This window comes from Photinus pyralis, unplaced genomic scaffold, assembly GCF_008802855.1.
Source record: "Photinus pyralis isolate 1611_PpyrPB1 unplaced genomic scaffold, Ppyr1.3 Ppyr1.4_LG3b, whole genome shotgun sequence".
Classification (NCBI taxonomy): Eukaryota; Metazoa; Arthropoda; class Insecta; order Coleoptera; family Lampyridae; genus Photinus; species Photinus pyralis.
Window position 1 is genome coordinate 16,330,435 of NW_022170510.1, and position 25,246 is coordinate 16,355,680.

Sequence of the window (25,246 nt, forward strand, 5' to 3'; positions counted from 1 at the left end):
CAAATGCTACTGATTGAAAAAGTGGCAAAACATAATTAGAACGGTAGGATCTTTTAAAGGAGAGGTGATTGAAGTGAACTAACAGATATGCCGCGTTCACAACGTCCACTAGCTATTTCTTTTGGAGTACTCTCTTTCGATATCGAGATATATGTGAGAAATTATAAGCAATTTCTCTTATATGGGGTTGGTCTGAGGAGTGGAAAGGATAGTCTTCCCTTTCATACTTTGCGCTTGGTACTTGTCGAAAAGGTGGCCTAAGCCAGTCTCACCATACCACATCTAGCCGTACATACCGAAGTTATTTGTTGGATTTGTCTCGAAAAATCAGACAAGAAAACAAATTTCATTTAAAAAAATCCATGCAGTACCTACTTATAATATTTGAATAAATTAAGGTTAGAAAAAGGAGTTCGACAAAAAATTACAACTTTTTTTTGTTCCCAGAAATTGGCATTGCGCTAGCTAACATTGTAATGTGATGAACTTATTTACAGAAAACTAATTTTGGTAGGCGATAGAGGAGTGTTAGTCGTGTTAGAAAATTTTTGGTAAATTTATTTAATTTTAATATTTCAGTAAGATATTGTAAAAGCGAATTTTCGTGGCCCCTGACAAGTTTCAATATTCTTTCTTTCGTTCGTGGCGCACAAGAAATACGTCATGACCCCCTGGGGCCCATATGGCCCCCGTTGAGAAACACTTAGATAACGTATTACTGCCACTGTCATAGAAGCTAAAATTTTAAAAAGTAGGCATGAAAATGAAGGATTCATCACGATTTTGGGCAAAATTGGTTTCACGTCTCGAAATCAAGGTATGAATAACAATTTTGATTTAAAATACAAGTGATCAACAAAACTGCAGTGAATTTGGTGGATTTGCGTTGACCACGTGCATTTTGGCGAAGAGGTGTTGAAATTGCCATTTATAGATCTCGCTGGGAGAAAGGGGACATTCTCCACAAAGTAAATTTTATGCATTTGCACCCGTCACGTGCTTTTGGACAAAAACGAGGACAAAAATGTGTAAAATCTGTTACTCTTGCATTGATTTACATGGGAGGGCCGAATATTGATGTCAAGAAGTGACTTTCTGGAATATGGCAAAATTTACCATGCGAGTTTCATGTCACAACCATTTATGTTAATTTATGTTAAATCTAATTACTTGCATTGGCACTAGCCTGGGTATCTGTTAATTTACGTACAAGTACAGCAGTGTTTTAAAGTGTTTTGAGCCAACATTACTCAAGAGTCGAGAGTATCGTAATTATTCTGAAACCTTCTCTGCATCCAGGACCTATTTCGTACTACCTACTTCTGTTTGAAACACCATCCTGATACATGACATTTCTCGCAAGAGAAGCGAAATTGAGCAAATACAGAGACGTTGTGGGTGTATGCGAATTTGCATCTTTTACTGATTGAAGCGCATGTTTACATTTTGGTGAACTACTCTAAAAACCGAACCTGGAGTAGGAAAAATCAATAGTAGGTAATCTTTTTTTCGTATGGGAATTAGAGTTCGGTGTTCCATGAACCGCGACAATGCAATGATACGATTATGTTGAACGTGACGCATAATTTGAATTTCCTGTTTCTTGTTATGAATTCCATTATATTACAAATTCAATAAAGTAAGAACGGTAACTTAGATAAGCACGTACTTAACATGTGAATTTATTTATCTTAACACGAAGCCAAATAAGTTCCATAAACGTAAAGTATCAGATACTGCAAGTTGTACAAAATATGTCCGCTTAATGAACCGCTTAACGGTTTCGTAAGTGCATTTCAGAATTTCTAATTGCGTGTACGAATGAGTTGATATTACTTGAAGCATAAAGAAAGTACGAGCACGTCTGCAGTAATAGTGAATTACACTTAGCATAATTCCAAAACTTGCAAGTAGTAGATATGTTTTCATTAGTGGCGAAGTTCTGTATCAGTTGAAATTAATGAATTACGGCGCCATTCCCGAACGAATGTGCATATTTAATAATAGTACGTTAAACAAATAGAACTATTCCTATTACAATAGACCAACATGAGCAGAGCAAATGAAGATAACGCCACATTACTTTACTAATGCGACTAAATTACAGCAGTTTGCATTGCGAACAGTCATCTAGACAGAAATTTCATTATAGTAAATACATATTACGTGTATTGCCAAAGTACCGTACAAAAGTAGAACAGAGATCGCTGCCATAATATCTGTATACGTCTCATTCTCTTTATGTTTAGCAAAATTTTGTATGCAAGCGACCATTGTGTAGAGAATGGTTCATTGCAGCCAACATAATTGGAATATGCAGTAGCATTTTGCCATTTTAGGAATGAACAGTCGCCGCTTTTAGAGAAAACAAACGGTCGCGCTATCACAGAAATAAATCGATAAGTAAATCCGTTTTATAACCACTGTGTGCTCCATCCAAACGATTGGGATAAATAAGAACGATACGCGATTTCAGTGGTATTTGACAGAATATGGGATCAAATAATGGAATATAGTAATATAGTTTCAATGATGTCTCATATAGTGGTAGCATTACATTACAATATTAGATCTAATGCGACACAGATCGAAGAAAGAAGAATATTCGTAAAATTTATTGCACACATTGTAATCTATTTCCAAGCTTTAATAATGTAATCGTGGATACGACATTCGTGAATATTCGCTGCGTGAGTCACGCCATGTAGTTGTTTTAAACGCGACTTTCTCGTACGTGCAATTAATAGCACAACAACATACAGGCTGATAATTTAAATCTCAAAATTTGCATACCAATTTAGTTTTTAAAGATACATCGAAAGAAAATATCATGATCATTTCACTTCCGGTTTTACCGGATGTGGATAGCAACTTTCTTATTTTGAATAGAACACCCGGTATGTTTTATTGCATTTTCGTAACTACATCATCGTTTCAACCACATTTCTCTATACTTAGCATCAAAGGTTTTTGAACATTTTTGACGTTTTACTGCTTTTCTGTTGAGCCCTGTACCTATGACTAAGTTAGCTTGAATTCCAAAAAGTCTTCCGAAATCAACAATACTGACTTGATGCTACATCAGATCAAAATGATTTAAATTTTGATCGCCCTTCTACATGCTTTATTTGCAAACGCAACTTTGGTTTCGAGTTATTAAAATTGACTATTAGTATTAAAACACCATGTAGAATGACGATCAAAATTAAAATCATTCTCATATATAGGACCAAGTCTTATACAGTGCCTATACAGGTTTTTTTTAAGATGGGCCATACGACAATGTAATAATAATAATAATATATTTTAACCTTTTTAGCTATTTAACAATAGATGAGGCAATCCAAAGGCTTTGAGTTATTTAAAATGGGATATACGGAAATTTACATTGAATCAATTGTTTCAGTCATTGTCGTATGACCCACCGACCAAACTTAAGGGTTCCAATTCCAAATGTGAACGTGGAAGTGGTAGGGGCTCTTGAATATTTTGTGTTTTTCCAATTATGCTGGCTGCATAATTAAACTTATTGTACAATATACAGGGTGACTTTTCCGGTCTTTAGTTTAAGGATACCCGAAGCGATGGAAGATAGAGCGAGACGATTGAATGAGAAAGGATTCGCAGTTTTAAATTCCCTTTTTTTTTGATTAAAAAAAAATGCACATCTAAGTAACTCGATATTTCATAACAATGCTTCTTTTTCGTTTGGTGGTGCCTCATTAATGAGTAATGACCCTACAAGAAACCGAAGACACATATGGCGTAGTGCTTCTAGCTGCTTAGAGAAAGTTGTAGGGAATTAAATGCTGCATAATACAGTATAACTGAGATGTTTGTAGGTGTCTCAGATCCCCTCCTTTTATTTAATTTTTTAAAACGAAACAGTCATCAAACAAAATAATGAAACGCGACCATTATTTTCACGTTTTATTTACTTAGCAAGGCATCGAAAAGGGCATTCACATGCGAGCTCGTAAAACTTTCTCTGACTATCCCGCTATCTCTTATAGTTCTCGAGATCTCTATACGGAACATCAACATTTAAAAAAATTGGCTATAAAGACTTCTTCCAAATAAGCCAAGAGTCCAAAATGTTTCGTTGGGGAGTTAACCAGGAATCTTAAAATTTATGTGACTTTATCGTAACGTCTAAAACACATGGAAAAATGGAAGACTATACTATGGAAAAAAATTAAACTTCTACCGAAAATGCTCTCCTAAATGAACATGGAAAGCGTACTAAGTTAGGTACCGAGAGTTTTTTTAAGGTGAAATATTCAATCCCAAATTATTATTTTTTAATTCTAAAAAAATCCAAATAAAATTCTTTGCGAACAAAAAACGGTCAGAATTTTACGACATTTTGAGTGCATTTAACTGTTGTACCTACCACTTTTGAGAAAAGTGTTCGTGTACACGTGTCCAAAATGTGCTTATAACGATAATAGAGTTGTGTCGGTATTCGGTATTTATACAAGATGTGCTTTCCACGACGGAATAATTTGGAATCTACGGCCTGTTTTTAAAGTTTTCGAAAAGCATACCCAAAAACATATGCGAAACTGCAGTTCTGTCATTCTGTATGTTGCGGTGCTTTTGAAAACGTAACTTACAAAACTACTACATATTAATATTTGTAAGCGGTTTTGAAAAAGTACCCATCTTTCCATAACTAAATGATCAGAAGAAATCAAAAGCAAAAACGTAATTGATTTTATAAAAATATGTATTAAACGATTCAAAGAAGGAAACATTTTAATGGCTCTTCGGGGTTTTTTTACTACAATTTTATAAAACCCTCGCCGAGATCTTCCCAGTGGTGCAAATTACTTTCCTTATTTTCAACCTTACATGTTAATTCCGCTTCTCTATTCACATAATTTATTGATTGACAATGACGAATTAACTTTCAAAACATCCGTTACTTCTTCACATTTACACAAGGTCCAATATTTTATTTATATATTCAATGCGTATACTCTCTTTTTAATGCCGCCATAAATAAATGTACCTATCCTTCTGAAAATTCTATCAAAATGAAGGAAGTAATCAGTAATAACATAGCTCTACGTATAGGCAGTATCTCAGATAAACGGCAAGGGAAATTGAAAAACAATTTCCATCATGTACCCACTATTTCGTAAACGCAAGCATCAATTTTATTATAAGTGGATGAGTACGCGTATCGTCAAATGTGGGTCACAAGTTGTATCTAATATGTAATTTTACTGTTTTAACGAAAGAAAATTGTTGTACTATTTTCATATTGGTAAGGTAGGTAAGGTGTCTAGCGCATAGTTGCAAAGCAATAAGTATAAAGTATACGAGATGGTTCAACTAATACATCTGCGAAGTTTAGAATTTATTTTCGTGTCGTAAGATTTTCCTACGGTTCTGAAAATTACTGCATCCTACCTAAAGGTCCATTTCATCTTCCACCCCACCAATCTTGAAAACTCATAAAGAGTGCGAACGGCTCGTCTAGATGGTGCGCACGACCTTGCTTCCTACCTTTCTTCGCACTTTTCATTTCCGTTCTCCCGTTACTTTTATAGTTATCACTTCCTTCACCCGCATCACTCCATATCACTATTCCATTTAGAATTCCTTACACGAGTTTAATCCTACTCAGTATTGAATTTTTTCCAGGCATGTTTTCCCATATTGAATATCTTTATAGAGATTCACCTGTAATTAGAAATAGACAGAGATTAAGATAAAGACGTCCGCGCGCCGCATATTAAACGTTATTTGGTCCCCTTCATTAGTCGGCTATCAGTTATTCAACCGTAATTACGATAAACCTAATTTAATGGCGAGTTTATTATGCAGAAGCTTCTTTCCGATCGTAACATTCATTCAGAGTTACGTATGTAACGACAGTCCATAAACATTCGTTTACGATTAAGACGACCAGTAAATAAAACGGTATGAAATTAATTTCGGTGAAAATGTTGACAGTAGTATACTCCATTGTTGCAATTAAGGGACTGCAAATTGAAAACGTAAACATAAAACGTTCGTTCGTGCGCGAATTTTTGTATCCAATTACGTTTATCCTACACAAAGGTGAATTAAAAATAGAATTATTTTAATGAAAACAAATAGGCTAATTTTCCACACGTTGCTTGCAGATTCATAAATTGTAGGTATTATCCTTTAAATAATTTTTAATCAAATTTGCCTTTTTGGCTGTTTTAGGGGATTGTAGTAGTATATGCATTTTTGAAATACAAACAGAAACAAAGTGCACATTTTTAACATAATATCGTTTTATCTAAGGAATTTACTTTCATTTTTATTTATGCTATACGCTTTCGCCCTTTTAAATGTGCCGCACCTGCTTCATGTACCCCAGTAACGCTTGTGTATTTTCAAAGATTCTTACATCTTTATACAAGGGTGACTTAAATCCCGCTTTGCGAATTTTAATTGAGCACGTCAGTAATAATTACTTTATCAACTGGCAAAACGCATCTTACCCTTTATATAAATTTCAAAGTTTTGTGGCGGAATTCCCTTCCAGATCTACTACAGATGGCTCCGACTTCAATTGCTTCTCTTATAGGTTATTGCTGCATCTGTGAAAAAGAAACCGTTCTGTAAAATTGAATTAGGTCGTTGAAAGGCAAATTTACGATTGAGTTCGCTTGCCTTATGTTTATTGTAAATGTTTTCTACATAAAATTGTCTTTAGTGCTTATGTTCTACTTAACGAAGTTTCACATCAACGTTAGATTCTTTTTAATACATTTCCTATCGATTGCTTGTTTAGCGACAATTTATCAAGGTGCGTTTTTCAGTAATTAAACTCCTAAATTGGTGGTCATAAAAGTGCCATTAATCTTTTTATGATTTGTTTTTGTGTGTCAGAGGAAGCATAAATATTTAAGTAGTGATTTGGTCAATGGTACCAAAAAAGCTAAGCCTTGTACCCTCATAAAAAGTGTTAATGGTGCAGCCTTTTATAACATTAATTTTACAATCAACTTAATAGAATAAAAATAAATTCACATTTAAATAGTCGGAATTTATTTTAATTATTATCTTCTGTCAAGTCATCACTAAAGAATCAGTGACATAATTATATTGTATATACCTTACGCACTTCTATAAATAAAACACGTTGAATGATAATTTCATGAATAGTCTTACCTTTATATTCTACATTGTTCTACATTATGTTACGCTTGCACACTGGTAATGTAATATCAATAAGGTGAAGTTGTGTCTAGAGGAATAATGGGAGTTTTAAAATGCCAAACATTTTACTCGTTGTTAAAGGATATCGTATTTTGTCTGCACCCACCTTCAGTTAAAAAAATGTGTATACCTAGGTATATCTTTTTTGTAATCAATCGCAAGCAATAAATTTCTTTGGTATTTGTCACAATGCCGTTTTCATCTAACGGTGATGTCATATCCCGTTTATTGACGGAAATTACCTCTTATGACTTACGAAGTTTTTCTAGAAATCCAGAAGCTGGCGCAATTAGTGGTGGTGGTGATTCCCTGTGTATGCACTATAAAATTTTACGCAAAATTTTGAAAGATGAAAGCGCCAAATATACCTATATTTCAAAACAAAACCCAGCGAAAAATGTTCCCAACTGTATGTCTGAGGTTATAGAAATATTTGAAATAGGTATTGAACAGCATCAACTTACATATTATCAAAAAGATACTCTTTGATATTATGCATTGATTTTTTTAAATAGGTATACGGGAGTTTTCTAAATATGATGTAGGTATATACGGAAAGGGCTACTTCTAATTCCGCAAAATTTTCGTTACCGATGTATAGGATGTTATAATTGTACCGTACACTTTCCAATTTAAACCTTTAATTTATAAACATAATATGCAAACACAAGATTCAATTTTCAGTGCCAACCAACCAAATAATAAAAACAAGATCTTATTGAAATGAAACCCAAACCAGGCTTACTGTACCACTTTAAAAATTATACTTTCATTTAGCTAACTACCGAATATTGATTTTTATTTTTATTTTCGATAACGGTCACAGGTACGAAACAATTACAAGAGACCAAAAAGTTTCAAAATTAACCAGAAAATTAAACCCGTGTTTCACAATCTACCAGTGGCACACCGAAAAAAAGTTCAGGGGTAGAAAATGGATCATGGCCCCTGAAAAAACAACACCCTGTAGATTCTCACTTAACTTATCAAATTTGAGCGGAATATCTCAAAAACTGTAGGAGATGTACTTGAAATTTTAACACCCTTTATACATCGATAATGAAGCGTTTGCGAATCTATATTTATACATATTATGAACTTTGAGTTATAAAATACGCCAAACAATTAGCCCCTTCCGTATTCCGTATATGCATTTAAAATTTACTTTAGGTATACAAAAATATGCCATTTTTACTAACCAAAGGAAAAACATAAAAGTTTACCAAATGGTTATAGGTTTAGTCCTATTGGGAGTAACTATGGATTTGTATTTGGAAAAACTTGTTCAATGTCACATGGGGCACACTCGGGGGCACTATTAACAGTATTAAGTTCTTAAAGTAAATTTATAAATAAATTACAGAATTAGAAAATTGCTGTCCAATTTGAATTTTTCAACTGATTTAGTACAGTCAAAATGGTGTACAAATTCCCTCGACCTGGGAAAAATTGCAACACCAATGATTCTTTTTGTATTTTTATGTGAAAAGTGTTCATTTTAACATGTTCAAAATCCCTATTAATCCTCGCCCAGGAAATCAGTCAAAATTCAAGATGGCGGCTTACTTGTGTATTTTTCATTTAACGATTTGTAATTTTTGTTCTTTCAATGAAATTTGACAAAAATGTTTAAAATACAAAGATGAAAGCATTACAAAATAACCACTGACTTCATTTTTTTTTCAAAATGGCGGCCATTTAAATATTTCGCTATTTAGTTTTGAAATATTAAAGTGGCGACCATTTATACTTTTTTTTATATATAAATAAAAAGACGATAGGTACTGAATCACTCAAATTGCCCATCATACATCAGAGAAAACTTTATTACACACAAAGGATGGCTCATTTTCCATTATTGAACAAGAATTAAAATTTGTCTGTTTTTCCACAATTATTAATCATAATCTTCATCTGTGCGTATCTATAACTATCTTTGAATGAAACTGTTTAATGTAGTTGAACAACTATGGTGGGTTTATTAATTAGTATCATATTTGATCATTAAGAAATAGCCAATAGAAACAAAAGTTTATTGTGCGTCGCTAGCCAACGAAACCATACATTTGTTTCTATTGGCTATTTCTTTATTATAATAATGATTGCATAAACCCACCATTCGTCTTAATTTAAAAGCGGCTAATATTGACCTGGACCAAACACTCTACGTCTACAGTATACCCTGACCAATTGAGGCTACTTTCAGCTTTGTATTCTTACCCTCTCTCAAGTTTGGCAAGTAATTTGGACCTTCAGCGGTGATAAGATTTTTACTTCCAGGGTATATGTCCTACTAGTTGTATATGAAAACTTAACGTCACAAAAATAAGGAGCTGACATCTTTATCCTTTCTATAATACTGTCCGAGGATTACATCAGCACTTTCACGCAGTATCACTACATTTATTGAGACTACACTTCTAGAGATAATACCTTCTTCAAAGTGTTCAATTATAGATTTTGGCTTATCATGGCTATCATCCGTCTTAGCGTCATGCTCGGAAGGTTAACGAAATAAAATAAATAAGGTTCTGGGAATGTAGCTGGTTTTCTGTTATTCAGGTTATTTTAAAGTAAAGGTTAACGCTATGAAACACCGTACTATATTATATTAAAGGAGATTTGTATAAGATACACAATCGCAGCTCATAGTGAGCATACATTTTTTCAGTCGAGTCTGTATTGAGAAAATGTACTATTAGCGTCTATTCAAAAATCGACTCAGAACTCCAACCCTCTTCAAGAAAATTAAGAGATTTTTCATATTCCAAGAGCCAAAGATAATATGTGAGATCATGATTTGGAATAACGCTCTGGGCAGCTCAGATAGTACTTTCGTACCTATTTGGTTAAAATACCTGGTTGAGAACATTTTTAGTTCACCTGTGGAATCACTCAGGAGTTTTTGCTTCAGACTAAAAGATCTTTTATAATCTTCTAGCAGAACTGTTTTGATGACGTTTCGAGAGCTCCTGAACTATTAACGATATTTTCAGAAAAGGTACGCATTTGTTAACAATGGGTGTTGCGCGAAGTAGCCCCTCCATACTTTCAAAATTATTTAAAAAACTATAAGAAACACTTTAGATTTTTATGGATAGGGCGGTGTGAAATACCTATAAGCCCACATTAACCTTATCACATTTGAATCCAACGGAGCATGGTTATGCTCGTGGCCTAATAAGAGTACTTATTATTAGGCCATGGTTATGCTTATGTCATATGTATTTGTTAAAATTAAGTCTTAATAACATTGAATAAATCATTTTAAAGTTCTTTTCACGAGTCACAAAATTGTAGTGAGGAAAAATGTTATCAACATCCAAGTTTCTGAGAGAAATGGCCAAATGTTAACTTTCAGGGGTTGGAACCCTTACAAAAAAAATTGTTTATTAGGGTCTCGAGAAGCTTCATGCAAAATTTGGTGCGCTTTTATCCTGGGAAATATAATCTAAACATTTTACATTAAGCCTCGCTAACATAAATGTCTGACTGTAACCTAAATAAATACTGTTTCGTGTTACGTGTATTTCCTCGCCAATGTTTTTCCGAAAAAAACACTTTCAATCGGATAAAAAAAGAAAAACAATAAACCCTGACCTGTGTGCGTGATATAGACTAGTCTATTAATAACAAGAACAAGTGACTCCTTACTAGGGGTAGAAAACCCTTTAAGTCCCACATGCCCCATCTATTGGTTGTTCAGGGTGGAAAAATTTTGCATTTCTCACCCTGCAGCGATGTGTTGTTCAGGATGTACTTCTCAGCCTGCAGCGGTGTAATAATTATATTGGTTAATGGTCTTGCTCGATAAACATTCTAAGCGTGCATTATACCAATCTTTATCCGCACGTACTACTTAGTGATAATAAATCACATGGACCGCGGCGCAGGTAGGTAATACGGGTTAATTTGGACGGTTTGTACAAAATGGAATAACGAACGTAAAGGAAAATTAAATAGGTACCTACACAACCCACACCAAAAACAACTTGAAAAGGTTCTGTCTAAACATGATTTCGGTAAAAACTTGAGCTAATTTGAACGAAAACAATCCACAGGTTTGTATTCATTAGTTCTTTGCAACAACAATTGTGATGATAGCATTTAGACAAGGTTCTCTTAGAAGTCAGTGGTGCTCTTCACTCTACTAAGGTCATGGTATGGGTATCGCTCAACCTCCATTTCAGATTTGATCTGTTCAATATTATGACTTCTTGTTATACCAAAAGGTGGCAATCACCCCACACTACGTTATATAAGGCGATTCAAAGAGAATACCACAACCTTTGAATATAACCACAACTGAATTGTATTAAAGAAACAAAATAGAACCATGGGTTAGAAATCAACATGAAGGGTATTCAAATAAGTTTTTTTTCACAAGCCGCGGCCGTCCGGAACATTTCTAAACTAACTAAAAATAATTGAATTTTTTGAAATGACCTTTTCATTAGGCCCATTTGATTGAGATTTTTTTCTTTTTTCGATGATATAACATGTTAGTACCCTTATTCAAGATAATTTTTCAAAAAAATTTAATATACCTAATTAGATCTATAACATTAATCCAGATATCCTACATCAAAATATCAAATCAAATCAAAACAAATGAACATGCACGTTTCTTATACAAAACGAAATTAGCAGTAAAATGGTTTTCATCCCAATGAATGTTCAAAATGTTTACCATTAGCTGCAAGGCAGTGGCATAACCTATCACAAAAAGCTTGAAATAAAAATTAATTTCTTCTACACGGGTGCTAACGTGCTACGTCATTGAAAAGAGAAAGAAAATCTCTATCAAATAGGCCTAATAAAAGTGTGCATTGCTATTTAAAAAGAATTGTTTTTCGCTATTTATTTGTTTTATGAAATAAAAACAATGGAATGCTGCTTTATTATGGGAAATGAAATGTTAAACAACTTTTATATAAAAATATTTTGTATACATTCGATATTTACCGAGATATATACTATTTTGTGCTCTCCTTTTCTTTGCAGAGATTATGGACTTTTAAAGTTCTTGCATTCTTTTTGAATCAGCTTGTATCTGCGGAAGCTTTATTGATTTTTTAAAAATATGCGCCACAGCGTAATATATTTCCCCATATTTATGAATTTTTTGTAACCTTTAGCAAATGTACCTTTTCTGCAAAATAGAACTTAATATGATTTTATAGACCTTATCATTACAATGTTTGTTGCTTTGTGGCTTTTTCGGCGATCACAAATTTTCTGATGATTTCAACAAAACGGTATACTCCCCCACAACGTTTGGTACACATTTCTCGTAAATAGATGGAAGAAGCGATTACGCAATCCTAACCCAAAAACAATTATAATGACAAATAAGCTTTAAAAAAATCTGGTTCTAATACCGCTAAAGCAATCGCATTAAAAAAAAACTACATCGAAAAACATATTAATAAGAAAAGGGAAGTATTACTACTTGAGATCAAAATGAAAAATATCGATACGATGGGCTATCTTATCTAGGTATAACAATAGCCTCGCCTCGCCCCTCTTCCAATTTCAATCCATTCTGATCCACTACTCCCTACTCTAAATACCCACCCTTTGCTCCAGATATAGCCTGTTGCTTACCAATCTCCTTTCTTTCCAGTCAACGTCTTTTCTCTTCAGTATGGTCATGAGTTTGACTCATTTAACACAATCAAATGCTTTCTCAAGATCTATATATAAAGGTACACTTCTTTCCATCTCTCCAGTTGCATCTGTACCAGGAATCTATTGCATCCCTAGTTCCAACCCCTTTCCTGAATCCGAACTGCTCCTCTAGCACACTCTGCACATCACTATTTCCAACCATTCCAATAATCCTCAATAGGATTTTTGCGGCATGGACTAAAAGGCTTATACTGCATTTCTTCGCTTTCACTTTCTTTTTCAGTGCATTTCTGTCTTCAGGAAGTGATGTGACCATTCCTTGCTCTCATAACCCGCGTTGCATTATGATTAATAAATTACAAATAAACTACGTTTTTAATAACAACAATTAAGAAGTTCTAAAACATTATTTAGTTATCTACCTACATATATTTGAAATGACCGATTTGTACAATTTCACCCTACGAGTTAAATATTTATTGAATAAAACTTTTCTGTTTCTGTAGCGAGGTCTCGGATGGTAAAATCTTAACTCTCGTGGGATTTAAAAGGGAAACATGAGTCAATAGGATTGTTCCTGTAAGGTCTTGCTGTGTTAGTTTAGACTGCTAATTTTGTTTTGAAACAGAAAAATTTAATTTCCCTGGGTAACGATTCGGTAGTTCTCTGGGGAACAAATCAGATTTTCATATAATTTTTAACCTGTCACATTTTTCTTAAATGCACCACTACATGTGGAGTCGCTATTGCGGTACTTAATTTGACAATGGATACCTTTAATAATAGATAATTACCTAATATGAAAAAACAAGTTTATAGAATTATCACTTTAGAGAAGGAATTGTGTGATAAAATCGAAAAAGGAACACGCGCGTCGTTCCTATATGGTGCTAATTTTAGGAATACTGTAAAAAAATCGAAACAAATATTTCCGTTTACGAAATGGTGTATACTACATTAACTTCCTAGGCCTATACAATCGAGAAAAGCCGGTCAATTTAACAAATCACTTGATGACTATTAGAAGATTAGAAATTGCTTGTAAAATGGATGTCGTGGAGCCATTTGCCATCATCATTTCGGCTACAACTGCCAGCAGGCAGAAGTTATGGGTGAGACAGAACGCGTAAGTTATGCTTGTAAACAGACACTTTACATAACGAGATGCTCACCCCAACTACGTTGGGGAGTTGTAGAAATGACGGGACGGTCTACATGGAAGTTAAAACATTTTTGGTTCCCAAGTTGGTTCTTTTTTTCGTAATAAAACTAATTAGAGAAACAACCAATTTAAATTCGGGATCATCGGCTATGGTCGAGAAGACGTGCGATTAATAATGATGTTAATATAAAAGGTAAATTTGTCTGTTATGGAGAAAACGTTACAAGAAAGCTAAAGACAAATTCGCAATATAATGTAATATCCCTTTAGTCACGATTTCCGCACCGGGTGTTCTACGGACTTAGGGATGTGAGCGAAAGGCACAAAATACGTGCGTTGAATGCGAAACTCACGTTCAGCAGTCACAGTCTTGGCTAGATTTAACTCTTTGATTTGCATAAAATTGCTCATGAAGCAGATGACGTTAGCATCCCCTGAACAATTAAATAATGATAATCGCGGTCTGTATATAACGTCGGGGTGAATATAAAATGTTTTTCTAATTAACATCCCCACGTGTTTGAACAATTTCAAACAGCCATTTCTTTGATAATTACTATTCTAGAATTTGTAAGTAAAGGTATAAATCATTCGTCTTAGATCTTTCAACCACGCTCTACCCAGGTCTGTTAGTGATTTACGGCTCGTGCTGCAGAGGGGTGAAACCCCGCAGCGAAGGGCTTGTTGTCATGGATACCCGATCCGCCATATTGCTTCAATGGCCATGCCGGAATCCCATTGTGTCGTGTCTCGGCTACATATCTTATCTATAATGTGCATAGCGACAGGCACAACACATTAATAACCCGATAGTGCCTATCTAATACTTGTGCTTAATCATAAGTACCTGGTTGTGTTTTTTTAAAGGCGGCAAAAAAATACCTCACACAATCGAAACGGGCATTTTATACACATTTTCTAGGTAATCGATTTTATCTTAGATAAGTTATATGAGCAGTTTATATTTACTATTGTACTTGTATCCACATTTTCACCTGGTGCTTGAAGTGCGCTTTTCACTTGGAACACGGTCACAAAATCGATTGCTCGTTTCAATTCAAACCAATCCGCTGCAGTATACTGATCACTTTTAATGCATTATTTCCTTACACGGACAAGATGTAGGAGAGCACGCGTGCTTATCCTATAAGTATCACCATTTGATTTGCATACCGTAAAAAAACTGATTACCATTAATCAAGATCCTTGTAACGACAGTGCTATAAAAGAAATGAAAGGAAAGCCATCTTACATTCTACACTTTTGTCTCTACTCGGCCTTCAAAGTTTCAAGTTTGAATTTTCTGTACCTGCCTTAGAGGCAGAGGTGGCATGAATGTTAACGTCACTTATTTTTTGTATTTGATCTGACGCCATTTTGAAAAAAGTTCTAAGTAGGTAAATCTTTTAAGTTTTTCAGATAATTTTTCGAAAATGTTTAAAATTCTCATATAGATAGAGATCGAGATGAAAACAGCCATCATAATCTGTCACTACATAATTTCAATATAATTTTCTTAATTAATTAAGACTGCCCTCCTAGGTCTTGGACCACCTTTATACCTAGTACTCCAATTATAGAAAAACTTCACTTTTTATAAGAATAAATCAATTGAATTTTTGTTGACTTGCCGGTTAATTAGTAGTGTTAATAATAATCATTAAATATCATGTAGTAATAACTCACTCTCACTTTGTTTTTTTCCTAAAGGAGAAGTATGTATTGGTTTCACCTGAAAAACATTTTTAAAAAATTATGTGTTCCGATTTCTCGCCGAGAAATATACAAAAAAATTCTGTTACAGTGTCGTTGTCGGACTTTTTCTTGTTTACCCAAATAGTAGACTTTTGTTTTATTTAACACAGTAGTCTTGAGTCATCTTGATCGTGTTCTTGTTCAACACTATAATAGTGCGAGTTCATAAAGAATAGGTTGCTAACATACCTGCCATTCTTGTCCTTATATTAATTCCCATACAGAAAACGCATGTATCAGATCCAAAACGTATATACACAACATATAATATAGAAGATCCTCGTGAGGAGGTACAAGATTTATACATAAAGGATATGTGCCTAAACATCCATAGCACATCCAAAATGATCTTTATAGAATATCCATACTGGACATTAAATAGATACATAAACCTCTCGCCAGGAAAGATTGCCGGTCACAGAACACTTGATCTCGGTCTACAATCTATGTTTTTCTAAAGATGTGAGCGACTTCCGGGATAGTATCGTGTCAATGTTGAACAAAAAGATTTTTCGTTCAACTTTGGCACGATCCTATTCCGGAAGTCGCTCGCATCTTAAGAAAAACATAAGATTGTAGATTGACAGAAGGTGTGCTGTGACGGGCAATCTTTCCTGGCGAGAGTTATATCTCTATAATGCATATACATAGTATATATATATATATAAGATGGACAGGATATTCCCTGTACATTATGGATTTAAAATGTATAATATACATTTTAAATTATGTATATTATACGAGTACATAAGATATCGAATGCCATGTGGGTAGTACGATAGCCTGTGGTACATAAGAAACATACATTTTATTGATCCTTCTACTCTCTACAAGGTGGTGCACAATTGCAACCTAATTATGACACTAGATTACCGCAAACAGAAATAAAGGTGGGATTGGTAAGCACTCATATTCCTCGTTAAATTACAAGTAAAACATGTCACTCTATGCTATGGTAATAATTAGGTGCCTAGGGGTTGGCGTTGGGTGATATGGAAATTCAGTTCTTTAGAGTAAATACCAGTCTGTGTTCCTTCCATTGTTTTAGATCCATCCGTTAAGATAAATATGTCTGGTTTGAATTCTACATCCTCATCAAAAAAGATGTGACGGTTTTTCCCTAATAATTGAGGAGTGAGTGAGTCCGATCGCAATTTTAGGATAGGCCACCTCAATACTTCTGTTAGTTCAGGCAGGGGCGGATTTACATATAGGCACACTAGGCACGTGCCTAGGGGTGGCAGCTTTAAAGGGCGGCATTTTTTTGCACTATATTTATTTTAGGTAATATCTTAAGTTTTAGACCCCTAACAAGTTCCAAATGACAAACATTTTTAATTAAAATGAATTAAATTGGTATTGGTAAATAGTTTAAGCAAACTGTAAGAACCACGTGTGTGAAAACTTAGGTCTTAGGTATAGGTACTGTATTTCTTTTCATATTAGTTTTAAAAATTATAATGTGATTTTTATTAGCATCTTAAAATTTATTGCAATTTAAAGATTATTTTTTGGAGGGGCGCATATCTTTCGGTGTGCCTAGGGGCGCAAAAAATTTAAATCCGCCACTGAGTTCAGGGCGATAATTTTTTGTGATAATGAGGACATTTTGTTCGGCGTGTTTTGTCCAAATCTTTCATTAAGCTAATTGGTTTAACCTCGGGTTTAACTGAATTCGTACATTTTGCTATGTACCTATACAAGAATATTGCCACAATTGTTCCCAACAAGATGATTTCTACCAATCCGATTCATTTGGTTAAAGTGTGTCAGATCTTCCAAGTACCAATAGAAAATACCAAGTGCATCTTAAGTCCTTAAATAGCAATTGAACCACCACTGGGAAAAAAGAGAAAGAGAAACAATTACAAAACATCCCTCAAGGCACTCTAAAGTAACACAATGTCGCTTTTAGTGCCACAAGGGAAAGTCGGATTCATAGGAAAAACTAGAATATCGCGAGAGGGCCAAGATTGAAAGTATTTATCAGTCAAAAGCTGATAGATTGAGATTTTCTTAAAATATTAAATAGAATACTGTATATATTGGAAAATATAAACATTTTGGTGAAAAATGTTGTTTTTCCTGTCTTGTTAAATATCGGGCGATTTTTATTCCATGGATTTAAAAAAAATTGAGTTTGTTTAGAAGTCAGCACATTACACTAGCGGTGGACGTATGATATTGAAAATAATTTCCATCTGTTCTCTTGGACAGAAGTAATAAGAATTTCGAACCTCGTTCTTTTATTAATTTCGAGGACATAGCGATTCTTTTAACTACCCAGTTCTAGAAGCGATAGGCACATGTCTTGAATAGCTCCATCAAGTTATCCCCAGCAATTAAAAACTTATATGTGTAATGAAAATTTTTTAATAGGTACTGCTAGGGTTGTGCTAAATTGTGCTGATTCAATTTTAATTTGTGGTGATTTAGAAAATCAGTTTTCTTTCAATTGAAATGCTGGGACCAATTTGACTCTCAGCCCTCCGGGTTTTTAAGGGACAAATTCCACTAGTGCAGTAATAGGCCAGTCAAAATCGACAATAAATCAACAAAACATGATGTATCTCTGATTTTTTAGTATGTTGTTTGGACCCATTAGAGTAGTGTATACTTAAGTTTGCAACTCTCTAAAAGTTGTGGAAAAAGTGTAGTATACGAAAAACCGCGACATTTTCGGACTTTTTGCAGTGTTTGCGTTATATTTCCTTAACTATACATTTTTCGACGAAAGTCACTATATACGTTTTTGAAGAGTATTAAATGTATAATAATTTGCGCCTAACCCGAGCTCTGTAGGTCAATTAGTTACCGAATTACGGCACTTTGAAGATAGTCATTTTTTTCCAAAAAGTGAACATTTGAGTTTTACACCTTCTTTAGATCGAAATTGCGGCTAAACTATTAATCCTACGAGTAGAACTTATAAAATATACATTGTAGATAATTTAATTAGCTTTAAGTTAAGCGTAAAGTGGGGTCTGCAGGTCTCGTAGTTCTCTCTAAATCTCAAAAAAACCGATATAAGGTAAAATCGCATGTATCCATACCTGCTTTCAGGCATGTGCAGCCACCTCTGCACCTCTGCCTTCTTTATTGTTTTTCTGTTTTAAAGATGTTTTTCTTTCGCCTCTTTAAAAAAGTATTTTTTAAGGCTCACTAATTTTAATCTAAAAATAGGTATAGGTATCTTAACTGAGTAATAAACAGCCCTATTAGCGAGCATGTTTTTGGCTCATAAAGATGATCCTTATGTTATTGTTAGCATAGTTGTCGCGAAGTTGTCATAAATAATTATGCGTGGTCTTACCAAGACTCGAAAAAAGTCATTTTTAGTGATGAATCTCGATTTGATATCAGTGTAGGCGATAATCGAGAAAGAGTCATCAGAACGGAAAACAAAGCATATCACAAAGATTGCTTAAAGTGGTCTGTAAAATTCCCCAGTGGTGTAACGGTGTGGGGTAGTATGTCTGCAAATGGGCTGGGACAATCGCACTTTACAAATGGTAATGTTTATGCTCAGAAATATCAAGCAATTTCAGAACAAAGTTGATTGCCTTCACTTGCGACATTTTCACCTGATGCAGACTTTGTTTTTTAACAAGACGGAGCATCATGTCACAGCAAAAAACGACTAAGAAATGGTTACAAGACCATAATAATGGTGTTTTAGAGGTGCCCTCATGCAGTCCAGATCTCAATGTCATTGAGGCAGTGTGACATAAAATGAAGCAACGTTTGTGTATTCATCCGCAACGCAATATTGCTCTTTGAGTGAAAAGTTACAAGAGATTTGGGGTACCTTTGGCATCGATCAATGTAAAGCTCTTGTGACGACCATGCCTGCACGAATCCAGGCTGTTATTAAAGCCAAAGGGGTTGTAACTCATTATTAAGGAATGGTGTCCGAACATTTTTGTGTCACTTTAAATTCTAATTTTATGGTGTTTTGTGTTATTTGACATTTGTAACAGTTACTAAATATGTTTAATTTATAACTATAGTAAGAAAAAAATAATAAAATAACATACAATGAATTTAAGTTACAATATTTTGAGTGTCCGAACATTTTTGTGTTAGGGCTCGTATTAGGTATGCACAATGATATCATTGCGGCACCTTCCTACGACTTACTCAACTTTGATTTGTGCCTTAAATTAAATCTATGAAATTGTTGGATATTTAAAATTGACTCTATGCAGCAAAAAAAGTGATTTGACACATTGCTTTTTTATTTCCACACCAAAAAAACAAAAGATAAAAAGTTTGTGGAACATTTCTGGAAAAATACAATTTTACCTTATATCGGTTTTTTTGAGATTTAGAGAGAACTACGAGACCTGCAGACCCCACTTTACGCTTAACTTAAAGCTAATTAAATTATCTACAACTTCTATTTTATAATTTCTACTCGTAGGATCAATAGTTTAGCCGCAATTTCGATCTAAAGAAGGTGTAAAACTCAAATGTTCACTTTTTGGAAAAAAATGACTATCTTCAAAGTGCCGTAATTCGGTAACTAATTGACTTACAGAGCTCGAGTTGGGCGAACGGGGAAAACGAAAATAGTCTTGCGGTGCACGCCGCACGGTAGTTCCTGCACTCAAATCTTGGGGCGGGGGGGGGGCAGCTGGACTCTCCCCCCTAAATACCTACCTAGCAAAAGATATTAAGATAAACCATTATCCGATTACAAACGATGCGAAGTTGTCACTAATTTACTAGCTATTTTTCAGTATGACTGAGAGTCAAGGAATAATTAGTATTATTTTTGATACTCGTGAAATAGTATTTCCATTATTGCGGATTTCATATGTAAAACGACGTGGGGACTGTGAGTAAAGTTGGATACTATAATATGAGTATTATTAGGATGAGTATTATTAATATCAATAATATTTATACCTATACATTTTTTTAATTTGAGGGGGGGGGGCCCAACTTGATGAAGCTCTGTCCTGAAATTTGACATCAATCACTGTAATTTTTTTCTTGTTTTCACCAGAACTTATAGTAATTCTGAAGTCATAAGTTGGTTGTATCTTTTTTTTTATTTTTACAAATCACCTTATCAACCTCATGATACAGTTAAATAAAAAAATTCACAGATTTCGCAATCCTTGCAACCATCGGAGACATTGGAAATAACCGTAGGTATAACCTATAAAGTCATAAATAACCATTCACACGAAATAACGTAAACTTTCTGAATAATAAGCGGCGTAAGTACATACTTGTATTACTATCACCGGAGATGTGCGAGAATTTAAAATTCGAATTAATAAAACCCGTATCGACAGTATCCGCCACTGTTCCTGAATCTACCGATTGCAGTCGAGTACGGTACAATCAACACTAGACACGACACCACTGTCTTTTTCTACTCGGCAAACCTGGTAAATGCATACCCATACAAAACATAAGGATTTCCAATGCTAAAAACTACCATTTTCTAGTCTCAAATCGCGAAAACCCAAATGCAAGAGAGTAGATGCGCTTCTCTCATTCAACTTTTAATTTTTACTTACTTTTTTATTTTTCAACGAAATACATACGACTCGTAAACAGAATTTACAGTTAACATTTTACGGTCACGTCAATGTCACCCAAATGAACAGATCCCAATATTTATGTTACTTTTTTTAGAAGGGAAAGTTTTACCCTTTTACTGCTTTTGCACATTTTCTAAAAATACTTTTTAAATCACCTACATAAAAATATAAAAGAGGTATAAGTTAGTGCTTTTATTGTTTGTTAAAGAGAAAGTTTTCTGTCATATGCCTTTCTTACACTAAATTGCTTACACTACACCGTATTACGTTTACAATTACAAATTTCTCTTATCTGATAACATCGTTAGCTTGTACATGGATTATCAAATGAATCCACCAGTCTTACTAGTCATTATGTAATGCCAATGCAATGATTTAGCGTATGTCGCGGCGAATTAATATTTAATGCTGAGGGTCTGGGTTTGTATAATTAATAACTAAATCTATTGCTTTTCAGAAATAGTTTGTCAATATTTAAAACGATGGTTGCATACTATAAGTGATTTTTCCCATATGTTTGGCAAGTGTCCCAATACTTTGCCGGTAACAGATTGAAATTGCATAGCGTAAAGTACGAAAAATGTTTTCTACTCACCATTATAATAATAAGACTAATTAAAAATTAATGGCGAGAATTATGAATTTGAAAATGTATTTTTTTCATGTTTTGAAATTTTAATATGCAAATACATAGGTATGAGGTAACGCACCTACGATACTCTCTGCCTTCACTCCACTCCATCTTACAATAGGCATTTAATTTAATTACCATTCAAGATAAGCTGACAACCTTAGTAATAATTAATTTTTTTCTATTGTTTCAGGTCCTAACGGATGTCCGCGACGCAGAGGGCGACAAACGTACACACGGTTCCAGACGTTAGAATTGGAGAAGGAATTTCACTTTAATCACTATTTAACGCGAAGACGACGTATTGAAATAGCGCACGCACTTTGTTTAACGGAACGTCAAATAAAAATCTGGTTTCAAAATAGACGCATGAAACTAAAAAAAGAATTAAGGGCGGTAAAAGAAATCAACGAGCAGGCGAGACGAGAACGAGAGGAACAGGATAGACTAAAACAGCAGCAGCAGGAGAAACAACAAAAAATGGATCAACAGCACCATTCTTCCACTCAACATCAGCACCACCACGATCCTATGAAAATGGCCCTCGATAAATCCAGTAGTAACGATCTCTTAAAAGCCGTGTCTAAAATCCCAACATAAAAAGGCATTTCCTCAATGCTTCATTAAATGAAATCTAAATACGTAGTAGTTTTAAGGTGCATAGACGTTAAATTAAACCCAGTGAACTGTGCGATAGTAGTGTAAAGTGTATACTTTTTCTGTGCACAGTCGTGATTGCGGTGCGCGTAACTTTCTCGAAGATTTTTTACGGGAACTTTTATTTTATATACAGCGTAGGAGATAATGTTTTGTTGACTTTGTGTTGTATTCTTTGTACATATTATACATTTGTTCATGTTATTACGCACTATTTAAATAAGTGATATTCTTCTACGGTTAGCCCTGTAAAGTTTTTTTTGTTACTGTTCGGTTAGTATTGTTGTGATTGCATAATGCATTTAAGTTTGTAATAAGTTATAAGAAGTTCACGCTGCTTGTGACCAGCCATGTTACAACACTGATTTATTTATTGTTTTTATAAAATATCTACTACTTTTTACTCACAGTGATATGTGGCGCAGTCAAAGGTGTGCTAGTGAAATGCGTGCCAAGTATTCCTTTTCTATAGTATAATTTATAATTATTTCTTTAAACTACTTTGAATATATCCGTGTCATAATATTAAAACACGAATCCGTATCCATTACAAAGGCAGTCATGTTCCGATCTTTCTAGTACATAATACGTAATTTGGTGTCAGGGTAGCAAGCCTAAAAATTACATTTAATACAATACCTATACTATTTACTCCATTGACATGATCGTTCATTGTATTCATTATTTATTCCTTCTTCTTCTGTCGTACCGTCGTATATCTTCTCGTGTAAAATATTATTCTATTAGGTCGTTGTCGTACATGTCCTATGTATAAATAGTTAAATTGTGTGTTTGCCTATTCTGCAATTAGATACGTAAATTGTACAATATTTCAAAAATACAAACAACTAGAGTTTTTCATACAAATAATGTATTTACGTACAGTATTGATTTCTTTCGAAATTTTATTTTTTGACTTGTAGAAAATTACTACGTATACGCTGTGGAAAACAAAGATGTACAGGTTAATTTACGTGTTGATTCATCTTGTTGACTGTTGATCGGTTTATCAAAAACTTCAGTTTCCGTGAAATATGTAACAAAAGATTATTTATTTGTTTACATTCTAAGTAACTGTACAGTAAAACTTGTAAATAGTCAGAATTAAATCTAGATGAAGTAGTATTAGAATTCCATATAACCCAGCAAAAACTTGGACTGATATTACTAATGCTTTTTAAAAATTAGGGCTAAATAATATGCTTTTATAGCAAGACGTTGTTTTTTTAGAGTAAAGGAATAATTTTATAGTACAAGAATACAAGAACTTGCCATACTTTGTATTTATTAAATAATGCAATAAGTGCAATTGCTTACAGCAGCACTTTTCCCTAAAGATAAGTAAACTCAAAAGTTACGATTATTTAATGCAGCAATTAAAAATTGTTCATTTATTTCTAAAACTCTTCATATTTCAGATATGCAATTAAATTGTGTAGCTCTCTTTAGCCTGTGATAGAAAGAAATTCTTTTGTAACTTTTATCCGACCTATGCTTTCTTTGCTGGTCTTTTCACATGTATACGCGTTATAGGAAGATTCAATCCTATTAGTTTGCACTGATTTTGTTTTACGGTTTTGGTGACCAATGTTATGTATGCCCTTTGGTATGAAGTTTAATGTTGAATTGTATTCCGTGCAATATAATCTGTAGGTATTATTAATTACAAAAAGTTGTTGGATAATTCATTTTTTTAAATTTTTTTTATTAGATGTGTAAATCTTGGTGCAATGAATCGATTTCTGCATTACGCAGAAATCAACAGAGCCGAGTTGGGTACAATTTATTGTAAGTTTGTTATAAATCAGTGCGAACTAATGGGAGTTAAATTATGCTTTCAAAAAATTGTTACAATTTTTTCTTAAAAGATTCATATCATCAAAATTACTTAAAATTTAGTCGGATCATTCAGCAAATGGAATCAAAGGAAAGCTGGAAGGCAGCTAACATTTGTGTAGTGTAACTAATAAAGTATTAGGTAGTCTAAGTGTTAGATATTTTATGACCTAGTTGTTCATCATACGTGCTCTCGAGACCGAATTATGACATGCGATGTATCATAAAACAGTCGACAGTATCATTATTACAGTTGCTACCTACTGTTGCTTTTGATGCCATGTGTCTTATTACTTGTGTAATCCTATTATATGTAATGTACAGATTGTCTGAACTGAATAAACATTACTTTCGAAAATTATCATGTTGTTCGATTCCGACATAATACCTTCAAAAGTAGGTATGGTACATCTTTTCAATGTGACGAATCGAAATATGAAAACTAGTAGAAACGTAAGCACTAGTGACCTATTAAACCATATTGTTTTGGTTGTTGGTAGCTCTTGCTCGCAAAAAATGCAAAATCAATTCCTGGGCAAATGAATCAAGTATCAACTGCACAACTCTTGTGCAGATAATCGCATTTTTTTTAATCGAAATGGCCTAGTAGCATGCTATATTCATTATCTTTACATAAACATTTAAAGGCCGCCTGGCTAATATTCAAAACCGCTATATAAAGCAAGAAGGATCAAGCTTCCAAAATGGCGAGGTACTAAACGCACAGTCTGACTATTATTCAAATAATTTGATTATTGCAATAGTTCTCGTTGAAAGATTTTTCAAAGCCGCGCATAATTCTGATTCTTG

At 33.9% G+C, this 25,246-nt stretch overlaps 1 protein-coding gene across 2 annotated transcripts in view; it reads left to right on the forward strand.

Moving 5' to 3' along the window:
* LOC116166653 (homeobox protein abdominal-A homolog) overlaps positions 1-24,797 on the forward strand; it is a 71,618-nt gene extending 46,821 nt beyond the window's left edge. For both annotated transcript variants that reach the window (XM_031481688.1, XM_031481687.1), the window contains exon 3: positions 22,137-24,797. In XM_031481688.1, the coding sequence (XP_031337548.1) occupies positions 22,137-22,543 (407 nt within the window). In that variant the 3' untranslated portion in view covers positions 22,544-24,797. The remainder of the gene's footprint in view (positions 1-22,136) is intronic.
* Positions 24,798-25,246: the final 449 nt, after the last annotated feature.